The 24218-nt window shown below is 38.9% G+C and overlaps 1 protein-coding gene and 1 long non-coding RNA gene across 4 annotated transcripts in view; one reads left to right on the top strand and one right to left on the bottom strand.

Annotated features, from left to right (window-relative positions):
- Positions 1-20613, bottom strand: part of AQP9 (aquaporin 9) — a 26079-nt gene extending 5466 nt beyond the window's left edge. The window contains exons 1-6 of one of the 3 annotated variants that reach the window (XM_057398487.1): positions 20514-20613; positions 20102-20230; positions 8845-8971; positions 5187-5324; positions 2558-2676; positions 748-965 (exon numbers count right to left, since the gene is read on the bottom strand). In XM_057398487.1, coding sequence (XP_057254470.1) covers positions 748-965; positions 2558-2676; positions 5187-5324; positions 8845-8971; positions 20102-20203 — 704 coding nt within the window. In that variant the 5' untranslated portion in view covers positions 20204-20230; positions 20514-20613. The other 2 variants (XM_057398476.1, XM_057398496.1) reach the window with 2 other exon arrangements.
- On the top strand, positions 9157-24218 carry LOC130593403 (uncharacterized). Its single transcript, XR_008970799.1, has 3 exons — positions 9157-9329; positions 16081-16186; positions 24146-24218. It is a non-coding gene; the product is annotated as an uncharacterized LOC130593403 (long non-coding RNA).

Raw genomic sequence — 24218 nt, 5'->3', positions numbered from 1 at the left:
TACTTGTAAATAACTGGAAAAACAAACCATACAAAAATAAACCAAAAGTTCTAGCTCCTGATGACAGAGTACTCTGACTTGGATATCCCAGAGTGCCTCTTACACTGGATATGTGTAAGCTGTGGATTTGATGTGCACCTGATTAGCTGTGCATTTGGCCAGCCAAGAGTGTGTGTGTGTGTGCGCACATCCATGCACAGGGATTTGAGAGTGTGCTCTGAAATGTGGGAAAATGAAGGGAGCTTTCTTTTATTCACTCGTTTGCTCCCAGGCAGGAAGTCAGGCTTTTAGATTGTTGTATATTTCGGCAGTAACTCAGTAGTAATAATAGGCTAAATCAATCCGATATGTCTGTGTTTTTTTACAGCACCCAATAAATATTTCCACGTAACTCCTCATGATGATTATTATGTTTTCTTTCTGAAAGCTGCAGGACAAGAGAAGAATGCACTCTTACATTTTTAGTGACCTCTAAGAATCTCTAATATGTTGGGAAGGGTCTGCTTGGAACAGTGATTGATACTAGAGATAATGCATGTTTCATTTGCCTTAGGAGCAGGAAATCCTTTATAAAGCCCAGTTCCTAGAAGATGTCTGCCTTAAAGTGCATGAATAGCCTTTTCTGGTATGCAAAGAATTACCTGTATGTATATAAAGTATGACTTGGTACCATGTTGAATCAGGATCTTACTTTCCTAAGAAGCAATTTAACCAAAAGCGTTTTACTTCATATCCAGGCATACTTACGTGAATACTTCCATCCCCCATCCTGCAATGGCTGTGAAGAGCCTTGGGCCTAGATCCCTTGCCGGGTTCATGGCGCAGCCACTGTTCATTCCCAAGGAGCAAGTAAGAACAATTATAAGAAGTCCTACTGCAATTGGCTCCAGGCCCTTAGGTACACTGTTATTTCTGCTGTCAAAAATAGCAAATATAGCCAGAAGAAGAACAGCTGTTGATATCACCTGCCCAATGCAAAGAAAAAAATATTGAATAAATATGTGCAGATTCCTTCCAATAATGAAAAGAGGGGTTATGGCAGCTCAGTGGATTGTGGTGGCTTAGACCTAGTATTTAGATTGACCCCACTATACAGAGTAGCAAAATTTGGAACCCTGTGCCTCTCTACTTCGTGGTAAGGTATCTGTGCTGAAAGAAAAAGATCAGAAATGTGCTGAGGACATTAAGGGGAAGGGGGGGGAGAGGCAACAACCTAGTCTCTCCTGTGTGACATCTGATGCTTTGTTTCTAGTTATTTTTTCCCTATGAAATTAACAGTTCTGTTTGCGTGACTTTTGGTAGTTCTATCAGTTACATTGGTATCAAAATGTTGTATGTGACTATAGCTTACACTGATAATTTAGACTAAGTATGCACCACTTTATCCAGATATTGCATAAAGTAAGGGAAAAGTGAAGTCTGCAAAGTCAAAACCAAGCAGCTAAAACATTAGGAATTACCTAAATTAAGGTTGCACATGTAACTGTAACATGAACTCTGTATTGCGGATGCTAATTGAGCTGATAAAGGAAATTTTCTTGGCATTACTTTGATGGATGTGCTGCTTTGCTTAAACACCTTGTAAATATCGATTTTGCTAATAATTAACTTAGGGGGAAGCGGACAAAAGTTTCAGCCATGTCAAAGCATTTAATTTCTGTACTGATTTAAAGAAGCTTGAGTTTGGGTTTTTTATTATTATTTCAGCTGGTTTTAATTTTATTGTAAACCATCTGTGGGTAAAAAGCTCTCACAGAAAAGGCTGTTGGCTTATCCAAGAATCAGAATTGTCCTTCTTACAAAATTTCAAAACAATGTTTGCATTTTTTTGAAGCCAGATTGCACAGTCTTCAAGTCCTTTACGTGAGAAATTCCTGTGCCCCAGCAATCCCTAGTTCTTCGTATTTACTTATGTGGTATTTACTTCTTGTATGTCTGAAGAGGGCAGGTAAATTGTTTAGAAGTAGATAGAAGATACGAAACTCCATTTTTTTTTTCCCTGTTGGATAAGTGGCATTAGAGGATACAAATTGGAAATAAAGGGGAAAATTTTTTCAAATTCAGTCATTTCAAAACAAACCAAATAATACAAATCTATTTGCAAAGTGACAGTTGAAGAGGAGGCTTGTGGTAGCAGAAAACTCACTTGTTCAAGGTGTGTAAAACTGGCTGCTTAAGCTTTACTTAGGGAATAACAGGTCAACAAAATGGACTGGATTTTGAGGTAAATGGACATACCTCTGCTGAAGTTTATGGAGAAACATTGATTTATTCTGGGGAAAACCTCTTTCACATATTGCATTAAAGACATTCAGAGTACAAAAATTAATATGATGTATATGAAAAGAACAACTTTAAATTATCTTGCTTGTAAAATATGACTCAAATGTGACCCCTGTGAAGGGCACTGCATTATCATTGCTATTGTACACAGTGACATACAAGTAAAACAGGGAGATTCATCATACCTGTTAGAGATATGTGTATTGTTTCTTACTGTTTGGTTTTAGAGTTCTCAGTATGTTTATTTTGTGGACTTGAGAGTAAGTGCACTTACCTGATCTGCAAATCCATTTATGAGGGACAGATATGGAGCTGGATATGTTGCAAAGATATGTGCTGTTGCGTTGGGTCCTATGACTTCAAGTGTTCCATTGCTATATTCCATAAAGGCATCTGTAGAAAACAGCCATTACCTGGTTGCACTTCTCTGTGAACATTAGGTTTTCTAGAACTAGAATGGATGTGATATGTCTATGTACTTCATATTCTCCGCTGAAACTAGTTGTTTTTTCTGGGAACGTAGTTAACAGATTTGAGGTGATGCACTAATTATACCCTCCTGTCTCATCTCTCCTCCTGTGCCTTGAAGTACTTCTTTTATGTATCACAGCTTTCTAAATGTTGCTGTTGTTTCCTCTCCTCATTGCTCCAAACTCAGTGCCAAGGAGCATTTTCTGATTCTGAACACAGTTGCATTACTCTGGTAAAAGGTGCTGTATTTGACACAATGCCCTCCCAAAATGCATCCAGCCTCTTTGTACTGTTGTGGATTCCCAGCTACCAGGAATTACTGCTATTCCATTTGACAGCTGAGCAATAATGGCTTCTGGGAATGAACTCTCCTGAGAGACCTCCTGTTTTTCACTGTGTGGGCCTTATACCCTGCTATGCTAGTCATCCAAGGTGTGAGGAGAGATGCTACCCCCGAATCTTCAGTTCTTAGTGTATTTTTATAGATATTTTAAATACATGTATCTTTATATTTGTATATTTAAAGTATATTTCAATAACATGACTTCTGCATCAGAATAATTTGCTGCCTTGGCAAGCTCTGAAATGTTAGGAAGACATTAAGGTGAAGCACCCTAAAATCTGCATAGGCAGACATGAATAACGAATACTATGCCTATATTTCACTAGTGGATCCATTGATGAGGTGATAGTTGTGAGTAAAGAAACAGCTTCCCACCTACCGTGGTAAGCATGGTTAGCTTCTCTTGAAGCTAACAGGCAAATCTATTTCTCCTTGCCCCTGTTTTTTCTAGTTTTGCTTAAGGCTATGACATGGGTGCAGGGAACATTTAGTTGTTTACTTGGTTGGTCAGGCGCTCTCATTTGCAGTGTCAGATTATCTTGTTGCATTTAACTATTAGGGAAAAAATAAGGAAAAGAAAATGTCTCAGCTGTGAATTACTTTGTACACCTTTAGAAAAGCCTCATGTTTAGTAGTTAAACATGTATATTTCCTCACTCTTTCAGGCACACTGCTGAAAATGAAAGCACCTAGCTCAAATATCTGTATATGGGGAACATGGAGGTTTTGAGCTCCTATGCCTTTTTCTACCCATGAATTTTCAGTGGACCTTGATAAGTGAATGAACACTCTTCTTACAAGTTGCAAGAAGGAAAAAAAGTACTGAAGAGGGTTGGGAGTTAATAGGAACAAGAGGAAGGCAACATTGGTCTTGATCAGACATAGGGGTATGAGAAGATCCATCACTCCTGACTAACAAGAAGTCTCTAACCCTAGCCCGAAGTTCCTGATCTTGGCTTCCTATCCTACTGCTACCCTTTAGCAGAATGCAATGAATTTATTTCCAACCATATGTGCATGTTGACGTACTGCTGCGTCATGGCTGCAGCCCTAAACTTGGCTGTCTAGCTTGAGGAAGATTCTAGAAAATCCTGTTCTGGAATCCCACAGTTTCCAAATTCTAACGCTAACCTTAAAACAAACTCTTCCCCTTTCTCCCCATTCCAAATCCCAAACAAACTAACAAACCCCCCATCAAACTCAGGCCACTTAAACAGTTTCCTCAGTTCCTAAAGGTTTTTCTGTTCATGGCTAGTGCTAGCACTGAGTACCTAGCTGATACACAATGGGCATTTCCATTTTCATTTTTCCTCTGTTGCTCTTAGACCCAGCACTGTCTGCAGACATAATGCCCATCAGAGAGAGGCCTTGAAGGAGATGGGCTGGGTTAGTACAAGCAGTTTTGGAGTAGGTGGTTGAAGCAACTGATTGATCCAGCTGTGTGGATTCATCAAGTCAGGGAGTCTGTCACTATGTTTTTTCCTTCTGTGGCACTCTGTGTAAAATCAACAGCCTCAAGGATAGGGGTAACTTCCCCCCCCTTCTTTTCTTCCCTTCTAATATGTGACCCTTTTACCACTGTACCTGGAGTTCATTGCCTTGGAGAGCTACCTCTCTAGGGTGGCCTGATGTTTAGTCAGGGGGGACTTGATCTCATATCCTGTAACCTCGATGAACGATGTTGGTGATACTTGCCTACAGGCACTTGGATCAGGTCTTTAATGTTTCTAATTTGCTTGGAAGATGAATAGCCCTATATCCTGGCTATTAAGTAATTTAAAATCCTTACTGAGAAATACATGATCTCAAAGTATCTGATTTCCCATGAATAATTTTTCTAAATTTCAGAACTTTTCCTGAATTATTAATGTTTCACGAGAGTTGTAGGATACCCGGAATGTTTGAGCCTTCCCTCTCTTCCCCCTGCCCCCCCCCCCTTCCTTTTTTCTTCTTTATGGCTTTAGCGTCAATCCTGCCATTAGCCCTGTGTGAGCAGTTCTGTGCCTGCTTGGCATTCATTGAGAAATTGGGGCCTTAGAGACTGCCTGACCTCTAGTTTGTCCTGTGAGCATGTCTGAGGTGTACTCACCATAATAAATCCCAAAGACAGCTGCTGCTCCAGTGAATGCTCCCAGGAGTTGTGCTAATATGTAAATTGGTAATTTGGTCCATCTTAATCTTCCAGTCACGCACATGGCTAATGAAACGGCTGGGTTTATGTGACCACCTGAAAAATGAATCACAGAATAAGTCATATGGATGACTCAGATACATGAGAATAGGTGAAGGATTCGTAAAAACATAGATGCTTTTGAGCATGAGACTAGTACATGCTTTTCTAGCTATTGTTTTGCAATTATAGCCTGACTGCAATTAAACTGAAACAAATTACAGGGGAGAGGAGGAAAGCCACCACGATCTAGCTCCCCTCTTAATGTTTGCAGACTGTGCTATTTATCAAACTGCTGTCCTGCACTATATAATCTATAGACAACTCTTCTAGAAAAAGCTTAAGTCTGCCCTATTGGTTGTGATGGGAGGGTCCATCATTCTGCACATATTCTCTCTCCTTAAGTCTTTGGCTTTTTTTTTTCAAGGGAGAATTGTGGCAGCAGAACATTCATTCAGTTTAGAGAGCGTGTATTAAGATTAAGGACTATTACTGGCTTGATCATATATCTTGAGGTAGATCTGGAGTACCTTGGGTTTAAGTCATGTTTATGACCCCGTCTTCAACCGGGGGTTACTTAGGAAGTCAGTTTTCATGAATATAAAACAATGTCAGGCCTGTCTAGCTTTGTGCTGACTGTTGGTGAGCTATGCCTAGGTAGGATCTGAGGGACCGCAGTGTGTAGTTCTTCATCACATGTTTTCATCAAGCTGTTACACCCTCCAGAAAGGTCCATGACAAGAAAACTGGTAAAGTATTTGTGCTGAAACTGAATTATATGTCCTGTGGTGTTTTGGAGTAGCTACATATAAACTCACACATGGAGAAGATTTCAGTAATACTGGAATTCTTTGTGACAATTTTAGTTTCTAAAATACATCTATTATTACGTCATGTGCTGGTCACTTCCCTCAGTGTCTTTTATCAACACAGAAAAAAAGTGTTGAATGCCTTTTTTTTTTTAATATATAAATATGTAGTTAATATTTAAGAAATGCAGATTGTCAAATAAACAGATGGAACAATACTCCAAAGTAAAAATACAGTAAACCTTAAGTTTTGCAAGAACATAGCAGATCCATTGCTTACCTTCCAGGTGAAGTCTCACTTTGGCCTCATGGTTATTGGAAAAAAAAATTAGCCTTTTTCTTTAATAAAATAACTAAAAGAGTGTGACCTTTGTCTGTCAAAGGCTACTGATGGAGAAAGGGCCTCTATGTACAGTTTCTGTGTTTGTTTGCACTTCAGGTCAGCAAGTCATTATATTATGAAATCCAGGCACCTTTGATACATAATGAACTGACAAACACAGATAAACTGGATAAAACCTTCTTTGTATCACTTCCAAAACTCTGACCTAGTGGCATCAGGCCTGAATTAATTTTGAATTCCTCACTGTATTTCAAATTCTTCAGCACAGAGCAAAGAGATGGCTGGCACCTTATTTAACAGCCCCTTGTGAATTTTGATGAACTGTTGTTTTGTCTTTTGTTCTTAACTCTGCCTGGAATTAATCATCTTCCTTTCTTTCAACACCTGATACTGTTCCCCACCTGTATGATGATTATGATGGGCAGGACAAGACATAATAATAGAGATATCTAATATTGCATCTGGAAAGGAAAAGCCTAGTTGAAGGCCAAATATGCTGACATAAGAGTTAAAAAGAGTCTTGGTTCCCGTGCCACTGATAGTGTCCTGGTTTAAAAAAGAACCAAAACACTTTGGATAGCATGTTCCTGCATTCTTTTGTAGCTCCAGTGATCACAGTGATCCAGACACAGAAGATTAGGTGGAGAAAAACAAAAAGGGAAATTTTTCTAGATAAGAGCTCAAAATCACCAAGTGTGCAGCCTATATATTTTATAGTACCATAAAGAACTGATGCAAACTATTTTAGCGACACTTAAACATGAAATGTCATGACCAAAAAGCCACAGAACTTGCTAACAAATTCTGTATAGCACCTGATATTCTGAAATGTCCACTAGTAATCATATGCTGGATAATCACAGCCTATTGAAATATCTGTTGCTATTCTTTTGCAGAGAAAATGCACTGTCTGCAGAATCCTTTGTCATGGGAAAAACACAGGAAGTGTAATACTGCAACATCTACAACTGCTCTGCCCTGCTGGGATTGAATTATTAATCTTCTGTATAATGGAGATTAATATCCCTTACAGATGCAAAGGTAGGGCAGGTTAGTGTCTATACAGGTTTGGGTTTTTTTCATGATACTGCATTAGAAGGGTTGTAGTTTAGTGTTGTAGTTTAGAGATGTTCAGGTAATAGGAATTAACTTCATGTTGTATTAAGGAACCATTCTGCTCTGTTTCAATGACAGGAACATGACTGCCTGTTTTTCAGTACCTTAAGCACTTTCTAATGTGAACTTAAAACTTCCTTGTGCACAGTGCCTTTGTAAAAGAATTTGTCAAAGAGAGGAGAAATGGCCGCACTGATTTCTGCTACAGCAGCTATTTATAATGGCCTATTTTTATCTAGTGATATCTGCCCAGATCTGCTTTACCTTTTTTTATGAAGGGTAAGAAATGCCTCTATGAAAGCTGGAGTACAAGGGCACCATTTGCTATAAGAAAGCAATACAAATTCCACATGCAACATGGAGTATTGTCTATTATAATACATAACACTGTAGTATTATGTAATGCATAACACTATTATACAGAACACTGTATACATTAGTATGTATTATAATGCATAACACTATATAATTCATAACACAACCCATCATTTTCTATTTTAAAGGGAGAATTTAAATGTTAAAACCAGTTATGCTAATGTTTCTGATATTAATTTGGCTAAACTGAATGGTGGAAATAGGAGAATAAGCACCATCCAGTATGGCACACATAGATACTGATCAGTTATCCTAGCTACAGGCAAAAGAAAGGCTCCCGACCCATATACACTGAGGAAATAATACAGCAGAAAGAAAGGGGCAATGACAGTACATTGACAGTGCATCGGAGTTTATCCCTAGTACTCAGTATTTTTTGCCTTTTCTGCTTTCTGTGATCTGCTGCTCTCTGAATCAGCAGACAAACAGGAGCAGACTTGCTATTGCCCAGTCATATGAAAGGAAGAGACTGCATTCTATAAGGTGAACCTTGCTCATTATACCCATTAGTGGGTCATTCTATGTTCTTCCAAGCTGGCAGCCATTTTAGCTGATGCCTCTACTGGATTCTGTAAGCTTTTCATGGTTATTTCCTTAAATGCAGTGCCTATCCTGTCCAGGATCAACTCTATTGACAGAATTTTCAAAGCAAGACCAAGCAGACTTCTGGCTTGCATAGACTATTTTCCATAAAAGCCAGACATGTGCCAATTTTGCACACTGTAGTTCAAATCAGAATTTGGTGGAAGATTTTGTCAAATGCAAAGAATAGAAGGAAACAAGAACACAAAAGATTTATGAGCAAAATTCTGATGCAGACTTTCCTGCTGTTGCTGAATACATAATTGTTTGTACCACGAAATGTAAGTAATTTAATAACATAACCTTAAAACTGTGGCAATAAGTGCTATATAAGGAAAAAAGAGTCACTTACCAGAAACTCCCCCAGACACATACACTGCTATGGTGACTGCCATTGCAAATCCAACCGATACCGTCATAGGCCCACCATGGACTCCTCGGCTAAGGACAGCCTGGCCCACACACCCACATCCAAGCATCTATATTTTGAAAGAGAAATGTAAAACCATGTGTGTGTCTGTCAAATGTTGTTGGTTAGTTTGCAACTTCTTTTGCTGTCCAGATGTAGCTGAAAATTTTGTTAAATATTAAAACAGTGCTGGAATTTGAGATTAGTAGCATGCATGCCATTGTTGCCTTTGCTGCAATGAACATTTCCTTTTTTCCCCCTGCTCTGTGACCATATTTGCTTGTAAGGACCTCTGTCTTCCCCGGAAAAGAGCTTTCAAGTACAATGATGGGATACAGATCAGAGTTTGGAGCCTAAACAAGATCTCACAGCCTCTACAACAAATCTCTGTATCTGAAAGTGAAGAAAGAATTAATTCTGTGTGGTAAGTTTTTGTTTCCAGATTGTTACAAGCAATGAAAAATTACTATACAACTTATGAAATACCGTTCAGAAAGCTTCTAATGTTTAATGCTGAAACTCTGGAAGGAGACAACTGTCTGGAAATCAGAGTATGTGTTACTGTTATGCTGCCTTGATATCATATATTACTTTATCAAAATATTTCACTGGCTCTGTAGCTTGAGCAATTAGTTGAAGTGGAGATACCTGAATAATTCACACTGGAGTATTCTCAGTGGATTTAAACTAGCTTTTATTTTATGTTGGTTCTCAGAATGAAATTCAGCAGCACATTTAAATGTATGCTAAAGATCATATTTATCCTGTTCTAAAGCTTCTGCTTAGCTTCAGGTGTACATTTAGGTCCTATTAAAGTTGGTAGGAAAGATTTTCAGAGTTACAAAAGCCTTCAGTTTAAGATAGACTAGCTGATCGTTTTCTGCCAGAAATCAGTTTGTGTCTTTGAAAATCTCCTTTTTAAATTTATGCCCGAGTGCTTTGTTGAAGGACCCAGCGCTCTGTGGAAGATATCAAATATCTGTAGTCAAAAAACCTTTGCTTTGCAACTGTAAGTGATCTGAATTGTACTGGGACAATTCTGGGGTGGGACTAGATTTATCCTGAACCTTAATCCACTTTGATGTTAAATCGGAAATATATAGATAGGTATATAGATATATGTATCTATATGTGTATCTATGTACTTTGGTGGTACATGGGAATCTGATTTTTTTCTTCTTATAAAGTCATTCCATCTTAGTCTGCGTAATTGCTTTGGTTAATATCCTTGCTTTGCTTTAGTATTCTGCCATTACTGCCAAACTACAACACTGCTTGTCACCAATGCCTGTATTACAAATATTCTTTCTAACTCTGCATATTTAAATACATAAAATCTAGTTCTTTTAGAAATCCTTATTTTCAGTTGCAAGGTAGTTGCATTCAGAAACTGCAAAGTAATGGGAAGATCTCTCCTGCCTTAGAAATAGACTGTACCAAAAAGGTTTGGTGATTTAGGTTTAACAAGCAAGTCCTGCTAGAATAGATGCAATTTAAATGGGGGGGGGATCATATTTTTGTTCCCAAGGGTGTTTCCCCAAGGGTTTTAACTAACACCAAAATGTGACAGAAAAGCTCTCAATAAAATTATGCTCTTAACCAGCAATGGAGACAGAGTTTCTGTTATGAGTGCCCCAAGATTGTGTCATATACCCAGGTGCAGTTCTTGCCTTGAGGTTATAATTATGTAAGCAAACAAAGCACTGGCTGGTGCCAAAGTGTTACAGCTGTCAGGTTAAGTAAAGGTAGGGTGGAGGTAGATAGCAGTAGTTTATTGGACTGTATAATTGAAAGTTGCAAGACTTTGCAACTTGACTATGCCAAGCTGCAGTCAACTACTGTGCAGAGGATGACATATGCACTGTGTACACTGAGATGCAGCCTGCATTCAGGCAAGCAGTTAGATCCGCAAGCATGCGCTTGTGTTCTAAAATGGCATAGACAGTTGCAGATACAAAGAAAAGGATATTCTTTTGAAAGTATTACTAAGGATGTTATAAGAAATAGGAATAGGGGAGATGGGTATAAAAAAGGGTAAGGGACAATAACATCTCTGTGTATCAACTACAAATTCACAAGAAGAGGGAAGGAAATAAGAGAGGGAGGCTCTGGCCTCCCTTCCCTAATTACCAGAACTGAGAAGAATTGTACAGAAATAGCTGTGTGTCACTCTTGCATAATAACTTCTGCTCTGCATGTCATAGGGAAATACGCAACTACAGATGCTCCATTTTTGTGCTTAACTAGCCTCAGAAAGCTCAGTCTACAAACAAGAAAGCATGCAAGCCAGCTCAAACACAGCTGCACTGGCTTCTTGCTTGGTGGATGTTGGTGACTGCCTGCTCATGAACACTATTGCAGGTCCAGTCAGAGTGTGCCCATTTTGGGATGGGGAAACTGGGCACTGAGCCTATAAATCTGAACCATGTGACACTAATATTTTCTCCATCTGCTGTCATTTTTAGGAAGAGAAAACTTTTTCTCATACCTACTGTAGCTAGGTTGACATAACTGGAAACTATCGCCTAATCATGTAATTACAGGGGCAGCAATTTAATACCCTGTGAATCTCTGCTTGGCTGAGTTAAGACTGACTAGATCATCAAGTTGTAACTAATATTCTAAGTTTCTAGGCCAAGCTCAGCCATCAGCTGCACCCACACAAATTCATTGAATGAAGCACAAGGAATCAGTGGGAATTTAATTTACAGTAGAATATAACCAGATCTCTTTATCATATCTTAGGTTACTAGGCTTTCATCTTATCAGTTGTCTATAGCCTGACCTGCTTAAATTGAGTAGAATAGCTTCAGTACTAACTTTTGTTCACAAAGTAATGATATTACTGTCATAAATAACACGTTTGGGTGTGGAATAGCTGTCTGCACATTCCCTGCCAAAAAATCTTGCTTTGTACACATTAGAGCCTTTTCTTTGTCATGTGTAACAAGGATAATGTTAGGAAAGGAAAACAACTGGCCTCCAATGAGCATAATGTCCTGTTACTCCCTGAAAGCTTACAGAATTTTATCTCTACCACATTCATCAGAGCATCTAAAGATCATTTTGTTTCCATTTGTGCTATTTTCAGGATTTTTGTAAATGCTTGTAATAGCATTTTCAGTGTAAATAGGATTTCCTGCCACATTGGAATGCAGAATTTTAGGTAATTTATTTTTCTACATGGCCTATAAAGCTTTAGACATCTTAAAGCAGAATGCTTATATAAAAATAAGTTCCCTTCTGATCAAACAGATCTGGTGGTAGTGTGCACTCATAGCCATACACTTAAACATTACAGAAGCAGTCAAATCTCCTGCTTTTTAACAGTGTGGAGACAATGACAAGTTTTTTGTTATATCTTGTACTTCACCAGCTGTCAACTTGTGGTGAGGGTACCACAGATGTCCCTGCAGGCAGATACAGCCTCAGTGGCCGCACAGCTGAATGATGCTCTACATGAATACAAGAACTCGGGGTGCTACATGGAATACAGAATCAGCAGTTACCAAAAAATAATGATAAGCTGTTACAATTTCAATTGGGAAATCCTAGAAAACCAGTTCACAATTCCCATTTCAGTCAGTTTTCAGGACTCCCTCCACCAATTCACAATTTTGTGAGGATGCCTTTGTTCAGGTAAGGCAGCAACCCTGCCCCTTTCCCATGTCATGCTCCCACCTGTGTTGTCCTGCTGTTCCCCAGATGGGCATTTCCTACTAGCCTATTGCCTGCTCCCCTTTCACACTGGACAGCCCTGAAGTACTGCTCTGGATTCTGCCACATGTGCTTATGTTTCTGCACAGTGCTGGGAAGGGGATGGACCCTCAGGAGCAGTGCAGTGAATTAGGCTCCAGCTGTGTGCTTGCAGTGAGCGTCCTGCTATCCTGAAGCCACCTGTTCGAAGTATGCCCTAGTATTTCACTTCTTAGGCAAACCTCTATGACTTCTCCAAGCAGCCAGACTTTAAATGGCCTATTTATGCCCTTAAAAGCAAGAATAGGGGTAGGAAGAGTCAGAAAGTCCCTTGGAGACTGGAAGAAGTGATTGTTTTCCCTTCGCTGCAGGTAGGGATCTCTGACCAGAATTGCCCATGAAAACTTTAGAAGTTATTTGTGATTGCCTCTAGCCTTTTTTCCCCTGCTCCCCCTTAATATGCCCATATACAGTTAGTTTGAGTGTTGCCTACAAAAGTAGTAAGTAAACTTTTCAGATATGAGACAATTTCTAAATTGATGGTGTCCTCCTAAAGGTCTTTAATTTGGAGTGTGTTTTAGAATTCACTTTCATTTCCAACCTCTTAAATTCTGAAGCAGGCTTGCTTTTATATAATCTATTGCATTTCATAATAAGGTATTTTATAAAGGATTAGAAACTTTCCATACAGAGCCATATTTTTGCTATGTTTGCGTATTACGTAGGGCCTTGGTTCAGACTGGGCTCCTAAACACACTTTCAATAGAGATGGTAAGGCTAACAGCAATGTGTTAGATATATGAAAATTCAGGCCTGTAGCTGAATGAATTGAATGTGCAAGCTTTCAATTTGCAGGAAGCTCCTGTTCTTCCAGGAAAGAGCAATCTTTATCTAATTTCATGTTTAATATTTGCTGTCTTTTGTTAAATCAGTACTAAGAATTTTAGGTGAGATAAAATAGAGTTTACCAGTCACGTAGCTGTTAAATACTTTAAAAGCACATGCCTCTTATTTTATCATTAATTAAATATTTTGGTGGGGATGGGAGGATTTCTGTACATTATGATTTAATCAAACTTGAAGTAATAAAAAAATCACTATATCCATTCTCCTGATGATCTAGTGGGATATAACCAATATCCTCTGGGGTTCAAATGGATTTCCCTTTTGAAACCATTTTTTAATGACAGACAGCATTACTTCTTGGAGACAAGAATGTAGATTTAGTAAGGTTTTGGATGAATTGTGTATATAAAGCTTTTAAGACACACATAAAGATCAGGCTCAGATTGCTCTGTGGGAAAAACACAGTGAAAATATTGAGGCACAGACTGTGCTGTGGTATATAAGCTGACACTTTCAGATTTTTATTATTCCTTTTGCACGTGCAATAGGAGACAAATAAAAGTTTGAAATCACCTAGAGAGAATGCAAAGGTCTGTATTCTCTTGTATTTTATTATGATTAATATTGCACTCTTCATCCTGAAATGCTAAAGTGCTTTTCTTTCCTCAATTCTATATGGCAACTGGTTTGAGTCAGTTTCTTCAGTGAAGGTTATTTTTATTTTCTTACTATGTTGTAGGAATTCAGGAGAGAAAGCAAATGAAATATTTCACATTCAGATGCAAACTTTCAGGATTGAAATGTGGCCCCTTGCAAAGGGGCTAGGAAGAAATGGCTAGACAAGGGAAGAAATTCTTACCTAGTGTCTTGAGGAGAGAAAGAACCTATTCACGTGTTGCTTCCCTCCCAGGTTACTCATTTATTCTTGAGTTGAGATGTGCCTCTCTGCTTTGCTTCCTACACCAACTGAAAAGATTAAAATCTTCCTGTACTCTTAAAATGTGTTTAGTCTCTGTAGCAGTGCTTGGGGTATTATCTGTACTATTCAGACATAGTGCAGGAGCGGGCAAGGCAGCACGGCAGTTTCTGAGAAATAAGGTTTTCTGTCTCTTAAGAGTGTAAGGGTACATGTAGCTTGTTTTACTCTTTCCTTTGGGTGCGGGAACCGGGTGGTGGGATCTTTGCTGTGTCCTTGCAGTTGGAGGTGCATGGTTATGGGTAATTAAAGCCTCAGCATGTTCTCTTCCTAAGCTGTTTTCTGTTAGGAAAAAAAACCCACCTTGAATGCTTTTAATGTTAAATAACCCTTTGGGTCAGAGAAACTGTGTTAAGTTTGCCTTGGACTGGGAGAGCTCGCAAGAATTCTCTTTTATCCAAAATGATTTATTGAACTGTTTTGATCACAGAGATACAAACTCTCTGTATGGCATGAACTGCACTTACTGTCTTTCATTCTGTTCCCCAGCTGTTTGTCAGTTTTTAAAATTATTACTTTTATTATCTTTTTTTATTTGGCAAAACCTGAAAAAGCATTCTATAAATTTATGTCTAAAACACAAATACACGTGGAAGAGGATTGTTTGTGGTTGTGCCCTTGCAGTTGAATGTTGGAAGGATGCAAGTGTTCTGTAGGAACTTTTAGCTGAGCCTCAAACTTCATCCCTATAGGTGCAAACTTTCTGGGGAGGGGGGAAGTATCTACGGAAAAAGATCTTGGAAAACTAATTCCAGCATGCTGGAGCCCTGTGGTTAAATGAGAGCTGAGGGTAGACACTGCTCATTTGTAGCATTATATAATATTTAAAAAGCTGTTGAGTGGCTTATCAAAATACCAGTTTAAGTTTTAATACCATTTTTAACTAGTTTTGACAAACTGAAGTTCACTGTCTAAGAGGCAATTATATAAGATTCTGTACTCCAGGAAGTTCATTGCTGACGGCAAACAAGGTAGCTGTCAAACTGCTGCCATTCAGTTTTCTACCTTAAACAAAACTCATTGTTTAAGCAATTTCATCCTATACAGAATCTTCCTTTCACAAAAACTTAGAACATGGAATTTATCTTTTTTTAAAAACTTAGTATTAATTTTGTATTAAACACTTACTTAAGGAATGAATTATCGAAAGCTACATTTGCTTTCATGTAATAACATTGTGTAATGAGGATTCTAATGTATGCTATATTACTGTGCTGTATTGTAATTAACATGCACTGGAATGTAAGGCCATAAAGAGATATGGAAAAGTTGCGTAAATTTTAATCTTCTAGACTAGGCAAATCCATGGAATGTCATATTTACAAGATTTTGCAGGCAACACCCAAACTCCACAACAAAGCAGGAGTGATGCTTACAAAACTAAGTAGTCAGAATATGAAAACAAGATAAAAAGGTTTTGATGAGCAAAAGATAAATAGCCTTCCTTCTCATTAGTTGAATTATTTGCAATATGGGGTGTCATGCATTTGTTTCATGCTCAAGCACTACACCTTTAGACACGCAAACAAACATTTGCTTCAGTGGGAGTTTCGCAAGAGGCTCCCCACCTCCAGCTGGAGGCTAAGCTTTAGCATAGGAATACTTACACTACCCACCTGTCTTTACATGCTAAATGGAAGCCCATGTTCTGTTTCAACAAGGAAGCATACACTGTTCTGGGCTCAGGAGACACTGGCTCCTGTGCAGCTTCTTTCTGGGAAACTGTGTTTGGTAAGATGCTCTTAAGAGAGACAACGAAATAAACAGGTGAGCAGAACTGGTAAAGGAAGCCACGTGGCCAATTTGGCATCTCTCTTTTTTTGGATACACTTAATGGCATAAGACAGAGTAAATCCTGTTTTGTTTGAGAGCAGTGCAGCCAAATTCCAAAGTGTAAATATGGAGAGAAGGATGATTAAAAGCAGAGAGGCAGTTGAATAGGTGAGTTGCAGGCAGGCTCACTGAAAATTCACATAAACCATCTGCCTGGTGCAGCATGGCTTCCTGACACTCTTGTGCCTGGCACCCAGATGTTGTCCCGCAGAGGAGCCCCAAGAGGAAAAGCACTGAGCCAGGAGGCATGCTGGAGAACAAAAAGCTCTCCAGAGAGCTCTTTCACAAGGTGGCCTCAGGCAGCCCCAGATACAGGCTGAGGCTATATCAGAGGCTGGGAAATGTGTGTGTGCACAGTGGCCTCTCAGACACCATGAACAAAAGGGGTGGGTGTTCTCCCACCTCAGGAATCTATTGCCTAGGTATAGCCTCGGGGGGGGGGGGACCAGTCCCACAAGTTGTTTCCAAACACACTGTGTATACATTGTCTATAAAACAGTTGTACTGTTTTCAAATGTTCATTGAAAACTCTGTGCGTAGATTGTTGTGGGGATTTTGGTTCGGGTTTTTTGTTTGGTGTTTTTTTTTTATATTTACCCTAAACTACAAATGGTACAATTAAACTTTAGGGGTTTGCCACGTGACATCACCAAGGTAAATACAAGAAAGGGGCAGAAGTTCACAGATCATTTGCAAATACCCAGCATAATACATGCTCCCTGTTGCCTGTACTGCAAATATAACTTAGTGATGTTAGAACTGCATTGCTCCATTTGTTTCATAGAAATCACATAAGAGGTGAAGTGTAACATTTTCTCAGGTTGATGGAACATTATAAAGTGAACACGGTATCCAAAGCTCATTGTAACCAAACTTACATGCAATTTGCATCTGGTTATGGACTGTATAATTTGGGGTTCCTGCCCCGGTTCTTGTTCCAGAGTGTAATTAGGGAAGCTGTGCTATGCTTGGGGAGGCTTGATGCTGAAAGAAATACGTGTTTCCCAGCAGAATGTCTAAGCGAAATAGCCTACTCACCAGCAGGATTACCCAGGCAGGTGGTAACAGCAGCTGCTCTGTATACCATCAGATCTGCCTATACAGCAGGGCACTTCCAGGTTCCTAGGGTTTAGTGTTTCTCACTGAACCCTCAGGGGTTGAAGGCAGGTGCTTTGGTAAGCAGAAAGAGAGGATCACACACATTATCTGTATTGTCAGGTTGTGCAGCGCAAGCAGCTGGTTCAGATAACCTGACTGTGACATCTCAGGAGGGATTACTCGGGAGCATCTCCAGTCTGATCCACTGAATTGAGTATCCATTAATGGTCAGTACATTTGCTGTGATTCTGGATCTCACATTCCACTTTAGTTTCTTCTGAAAAGAATTCAGTTTATGTGCTCTGAAACCATGCTGCAAGGCAAACCACAGCATATTAAGTAGGGATGACCAAGAAATGCTACCCAAACTGTAAACCCACTGACTTTCTCCAGGCCTGTTGTCTCAAGTCTGTTTAAGATCAAGCAGAGTCCTCCTCACCCACAGGTGAAGGCTTGAGGTTTGTCTCAAGTGACTGATTTTATTTTCTATATATCCTGAAATTAATCTGAAAGTTTCTACGTTTTCCAGTTTGGGGCAATAATGTTGCAAGGTTTGGGTTTCCAAAGATGGTAGTTCAAGCTCTACTCAACATTACAGACCACAGGCTGTTAACAGTATGTGGTCTGTGATTTTGTTCTCCAGAAAAAAATAGAAATAAGTGATTTGGAGGACAGAATTACACCCAGCTAACTTCCAGAGGTGCTAGGTTGGTGACAGAATTAGGTATGGTCAGTTAGCATTGAATTCCAGATGAATTCTGTTGGTAATAGAAAGGCTCATCCTTGCCTCGCTCCCTGGCATGGGTGCTCCCCACAGGCTATAAAACCCATCACAGTGACATAAAATGGATTTCAGCAAAGATCTGATTCAACTGTGCTGTAAGCTGTGGGCTCTGGTCTCACTTTCACTTTGTAACAGGAATAAGACATAGTAATAGGATGGTGGAAGAAAATTACCACTTCTTTTGCATACACAGTATCTGTTTTTCAAGGATTTCTGCTCTCTGACTTACCATGTGCGCTTTTCATTAGCTCCAGTCTAAGTTAAGGGTTTAATATTTATCTGTTCTTAAAGAGAAACTACTTACTAGCTGACAGAGACTGAAAGCAATAGCAGTAAATAACAGCAAAGTCAGTTCATTAACAATAAATGTTTTGTACTGCCACTAACTTGTGCAGTCTAAACATACATTGAGATACCCAAGCACTGAAAAAATTGCTTTTTAATCCATGTGAGGCTCTTCTCTGTTTTAAACCAAGGTTGAAATCAGAAAGAGTAAACCAGAATTGAGAAACTCGGATTGTCAACAATTTTATAGCTTCATTTTCTACTACATTTGTGTGGTGAATACACTAGAAAATGGGCTCTGGATTTGCATTTCCTTCTAGTCTTGTGCTGCAGGACATTAAATAATAGCATTTGTGGTCTAATCTGCACTTTAATATGTTTTCTTTACTTGCTTAATTGTATTGATGGACAGAGGAGGATGATCTTGCGTTGAGGACAGAGTACTGGAAGTCAGGTGATCTGGGTTATATTCAGAGTTCTGCCGCAGGCTTCCTGTGCAGTCTGCTGTAATCAGGTTTGCTAATATATCAAATGAAGATAATGACATTTCCCCTCCTTACCGGGGTGTTGTGACACTTAATTCATTAATGTTTGTAAAGTGCTTTGTTCTCCTTGCTTCTAAATGTGCTCCTTACTGTAATGATGTCTTATGGATGGTATTAAATTTGAGAATAATGTTACTTTAGTGCCTGTGCACTTCAGCTGGCTGAAGTGTAGTAAAGACCATTATTTTCATGTATTTTATGAGGTACTGAAATTTTTTAGATGACTTACTTGAAATTTAGCTAAAATATAGTTACAGTTGTAAAACACACTGTCAGTGCTATGCCTGCTTCTTTTTATTTCCTTTTTCCTCTCTCTATGAAATATTTAGCAATAAGCAACACTGTTTTGTTCAGACTGAAAGGACGAAGAAAGAGTTTGGCATGAATACTCTAGCTGCTCGACTTCCAACTCTGCTACTGAATCTGCTCTCTACCCTGGTAAATCACAGGGAAAAGCTCTGTGTCCCATTGCAAAATACACAGAAAAACTGAGCAAGAAATTAAGTAAAACTAAATCTGAGTATATGAAAATGAGGAATTTTGGCATTTACCTAAACTGTAGCTGTACCACAGGACCAGGAAACTGTATAATTTATGTAGTACAGTTAAACCAAAAGCCCTCTGAATGTTTGGCAGTGCAACTTCCAATAAATTCACTGCAAATCACACAGCTAACTTTCTATATTGCATGGGAAAATAACTTGGCTAAAATTCTCTTAATGTGAAATACAATGTATTTGTTAAAGCACATGGAAGTTGTGCACAGAAGTGGAACTAGAATAAACTGCTGAGCTTTTTCAAAACAAAAGCAAGCATATTATTAACATTCATTGTGCGTACTTTGATTTTTCACAATGTGGTAGCTCACTGAAATTTTGCTCCTAGATGAAATCAAATGCTTATTAAACAATTATAATAAATACAGCTATCTTTTTTTAATAGCCAGTGATAATTACATCAGATGAAGAAAGGAATTACAAACTTACCGTAAATAGAAGCAGTTCATTCAAGGCTGTACAATGTTTGTCAGGCAGTAACCACGCTGCTGGTACAGTACAAGAAAAAGCATACATGTCCCCTTACAAGCACTGCCCAGCATTAGATTAGTAGGAAGAAAGGAAAGCAGCTGACACTTACTATCAGTATAAAAGTTCCCAGGAATTCTGAGAGGGCTTCTTTAACCAAGCTGTTCTTCAAGGCAAATTTCTCCTTTAAACTCCTTTTGCTTTTCCGGCTCATTTTGGCTTCCTCTATTGCTCTGGTGCCCTAGTTACAAACACACACAAATTTTGTTCTGTATTTGTCCCTGCTTCAGCTGAACTTTGACACTTTTACTTATACATTGAAATATGAGATATCATCTTGTACAGCCAGTGAAATCATCTGACTGCAGGCATTGACAGAACCAACTCAACATGCCCTAACAATTCATCATGAGTTTTCCATCCTGTGTCTTCTGAGTACACTTCTATTTTTACTGGCTAGATAATACCAGTAAGTTCACAACCAGAACTCTTCTTTTTTTCTTGGAGAATGGATTAATCATTACCTTTTCTGCTTTCCGGTAAAAATGAATAAAATGTTGCTCCTGTCACCTTGATCAAAAAGAAAGGCAAAAAGAGAAATCACAAAGTCAGACACCAAAATAGGGTTGAAAATTTCCCTCTGACCTAGATTGGGATTTAAACCATGCTCTTATTGGCTGTCCAAAACCTTTTCAAGGGGAGGTTGTGAAAGAGTGAATGCTTTAGAGAATGCTGTGCTCTAGCCTGTAAACAAACACTTCTATCTTGTCATTTCTGCGGGATTTCAATGACTAATGAAGAATCTTACCTTGGCCTGTAGTATGTTGAAATTGCGTATCCACCCACAACCCTCTTTTTGGATTAAATGCCTTGCTCTCTAGTGACCCGTCCTGTTTACAGAAGAGCAATGAGGCAGAATAAATTAGGAACATTTAATGAAATCTCCTTCGGTCCAGCGGCTCCCTATAATGCAATATAGGCAAGTGAGGCACTATATGTCTCCAATATGTTTAGCTTAAAAATGCATAGATGCTATAGTATGAAGCATGATAATATTATGTTCCATGATCTTAAGACGTGAAGTTGCTGAATATATCAAAGAATCAGACCTTCTAGGAAAAAAAAAAACAACTCTTAATCTCTCAAGTGTCTTGTATGGTTTATCAGATGTGATACTGACTTGACTAACATGCTGTCTGGGTGATTTACAAGTTGTTTTTGTCATTTGACTCGACACCAAAACCTTAGCCCAGTTTTGGTAGGTTGTTTTGGCAGATGTAGATGCTCAGTGCCTTGGTTTCTATGTTTCCTAAACCTTTTTCTCTTTGGTGGTAAATGTGTTCAGGTCTGTCAGTACTGCTGTCTGCTGTGAATAGGATGGAGCTTTACAGGACTGGGCAAATGGGTTCACTTCTGTTACCCCATCAGTGCTCTTCCTTGCCTCCAACTAGGACCTGATGTATGTTCCCTACATTTACCACCAGTTCCATTTTTTAACCATCCAGTTCACCCCAGCACCCAATTTTAATCCTTAATCACTCTTCTGTGTCCCTCTACTCACCTTTCTCTGCCTCCACGTTTAAGTACTGCCCTGCCTTTAGTGACTGAGAAAATGATGGCTTTGTGGCAAGCAAAGCTAATGTGTTATGACTCCATTTGTACGAGTGCTGCATGAGCCACGTGAGCACCTGTGCAGCAGCAGGGATGCTCTTGGGCAGGAGTGCTACACGTCCTGCCTGTAGTGCAAGTCAGCACTTGCACAGACAGCTGAGAGCTGACTCTGGGAAGCCCCTGAAAATAGCCTGTGTTGTACAATGCTTTCAAAACCTTTACCCTACACCACTGCAAAACAAAGATATTATTCAGGATGTTAATTGTCACAGCATGCTAAAGTATATGTTTATTATGTCTGTGAGAGAAGTCTTTCAGAATTATGTATACAGTAGGGCTGAGGGAGGATGCTAGGGAGGCCATTCATTACAGCAGGAATGAGATAAACCACTTCCTCTCTTCCAGGAAAATGAGAAATAAATAAATATGCTTATAAAAGCAATTTTTAGTTGTATGTCCATAGCAATTCTTTCTTTTTGTGCAGATGTAGGTCTCCCTCACACAGCAGTATGCAGATACCTCTTAGTTTAGTTTCATAACAGGTGTGAAGGCATTAATGCTATTTTTCAACTAACAGTAGGGCAATAACATGTCAGAGACATAAAGCTTTACTCATTTGTCCAGATCATGTTAGCTTCCTTACAACAGTTGTCTTTAAAGGGTTGAGAATCGGCACAAATACACATATTTTACATTTGCTTCCTTCAAATTTTCTTCAATGCTTTATCGAATTCGTACGATTTAACTCCACTAATAAGAAGCATGATGCTAAGTTAGAACAAAGGTCCTTCTCATTTCCATAATCAGATTCAAACAGGTGCTGTATGAAAGTATAGGACATAGTACATAGGAGATGATTGCTCCCTTGGTAAATCCTTCCAGCTTTTGCCAATTGTCAATTTAAAGTCTCTGCTACACTTTGGACCCATTTTCAAATAGAAAAGGGGACAGAACAGGAAATTTGAATTAAGTTTCTTCTTTTATTGTATTCAGAAAGAGGTTCTCAAGACATCTCCCAAATCTAACAAATGTGTACCTAGCATTACAAGAAAGACAAGTAAAATGTAAATATAAACACTGTGAAAGCTTTGTCCTTAATTACTAGCCCATATGATCCATGCTCTGTGTCACTGCCTTTTAGTCACAGGCAATGGGCCACCTGGTTGAACAATGGAAAGAAAATACACTGTGATTACTGTTTCCTACTGATCTCCCTCACCTGGGCCCTGCTCCCAGAGCCATAAAGGTAAGGACAGTGGCAATGCCACCCATAAACATTGACAGCTATGTTTTCTGAGGGAAGAAAATGCAGATGTTCTTCAAAAATTGAAGTTCATGTAAGCAAGGAGCATAGGAATAGGATGAGGTCTGTCAAATGCAGACCCACAACAGAGCTGACCAAGAAGATTTTAAGATTTTGCCGAGAATGTGGAAGAACTAACATAAACTCTTTTCAGAATCTATCACTAGAGGAGTCCTGCAAGAAAGTAGGTAAAGCAGCAGAGGCTGAAAATGTAGAGGAAGTGTTCAAGGTGCTTAACTCCACAGCTAAAAAGCTGGAAGAATTATTTGCCCTGCTAAAGAACCAAACGTTAGGTGGACTGAGGGTGAGGAACTGTCCTCAAATGAATTGTCAATAAGAAAGACTTCAAGAGAAATTGGTAAGTTAAACAGTAACCAATTGCTGGAGCTGTGTAATGTTTCCACCAAGGATTCAAATGTTCAGCTACTGAAGTGCTAGTGCCAGTGGGTTGTTTTTTGCTGAACCTCATCCTAATGCCAGCAAAATAGAACATAGGAAATGTACCACTGATCCACTGGTGTTTCAAAAGAGCCCTCCAAGGGTGATCATGGACACTACAAAACGGTCAATGTGACTTCTATGACAGGAAAATTAGAGGAACTAATGTCAAGAATAAAATCATTAAGACACACAGATAAAGCTCTGTAGAAACATCCAAAGGATTCCATTAAGGGAGGGTGTGCCTCACAAATCTATTGGCATCCTGTAAAGACATCAAAAAGCATGCTGATGATATTGTTCATGCTTTACATGTGATCAGTGTAACCTTAGACTGCAAAACTAAGACCCTTGGGATCCTTACCCAAAGGCATTCTGGACTGAACTATTTCTTCTCTTGCCTGTATTCAAGCAGAGCAGGAATTCACACAGTGTATATAACCTAACCATTTTTATAGTAATCTTCACTCCTATAGAAATAGCAAAGTAGAGAATTATGCATATAGCTCCCACAGTTTAAATCCCATGGGTAGCAGCATATACTGTGCAGAATTTTTAATAGCACATTATTCAGAGTATCACATAAATTGTTATTACTGATGTAATAAAACCTAAACCAACACAGCTGGAGAGACCAAGGCTATAAATACACCATTTATTTTTTTTGTATTGTGACAATATGGGCCAAGTTATTTTTAAGCTTAAATCTGATTTTAGTTCAATTGGGCAAAGTCTGACTGTGTACATCTACTATAATTGACATCCCTGGTCAAATGCCTTTACCTAATTTATGTTTTCATACAGAAACTGCTGCAAGGTCCTTAAAGGATGTTCTATGGCTTATGGACTGATGCTGCTGCTGGAGGACTCAAAAAAA

The sequence above is a fragment of the Pezoporus wallicus genome, unplaced genomic scaffold, assembly GCF_028554395.1.
Source record: "Pezoporus wallicus isolate ANWC-B61680 ecotype Strahan unplaced genomic scaffold, APGP_CSIRO_Pwel_v1 contig_3952, whole genome shotgun sequence".
NCBI classification, from domain to species: Eukaryota; Metazoa; Chordata; class Aves; order Psittaciformes; family Psittacidae; genus Pezoporus; species Pezoporus wallicus.
This window is presented reverse-complemented; position numbering and strand designations above follow the sequence as displayed.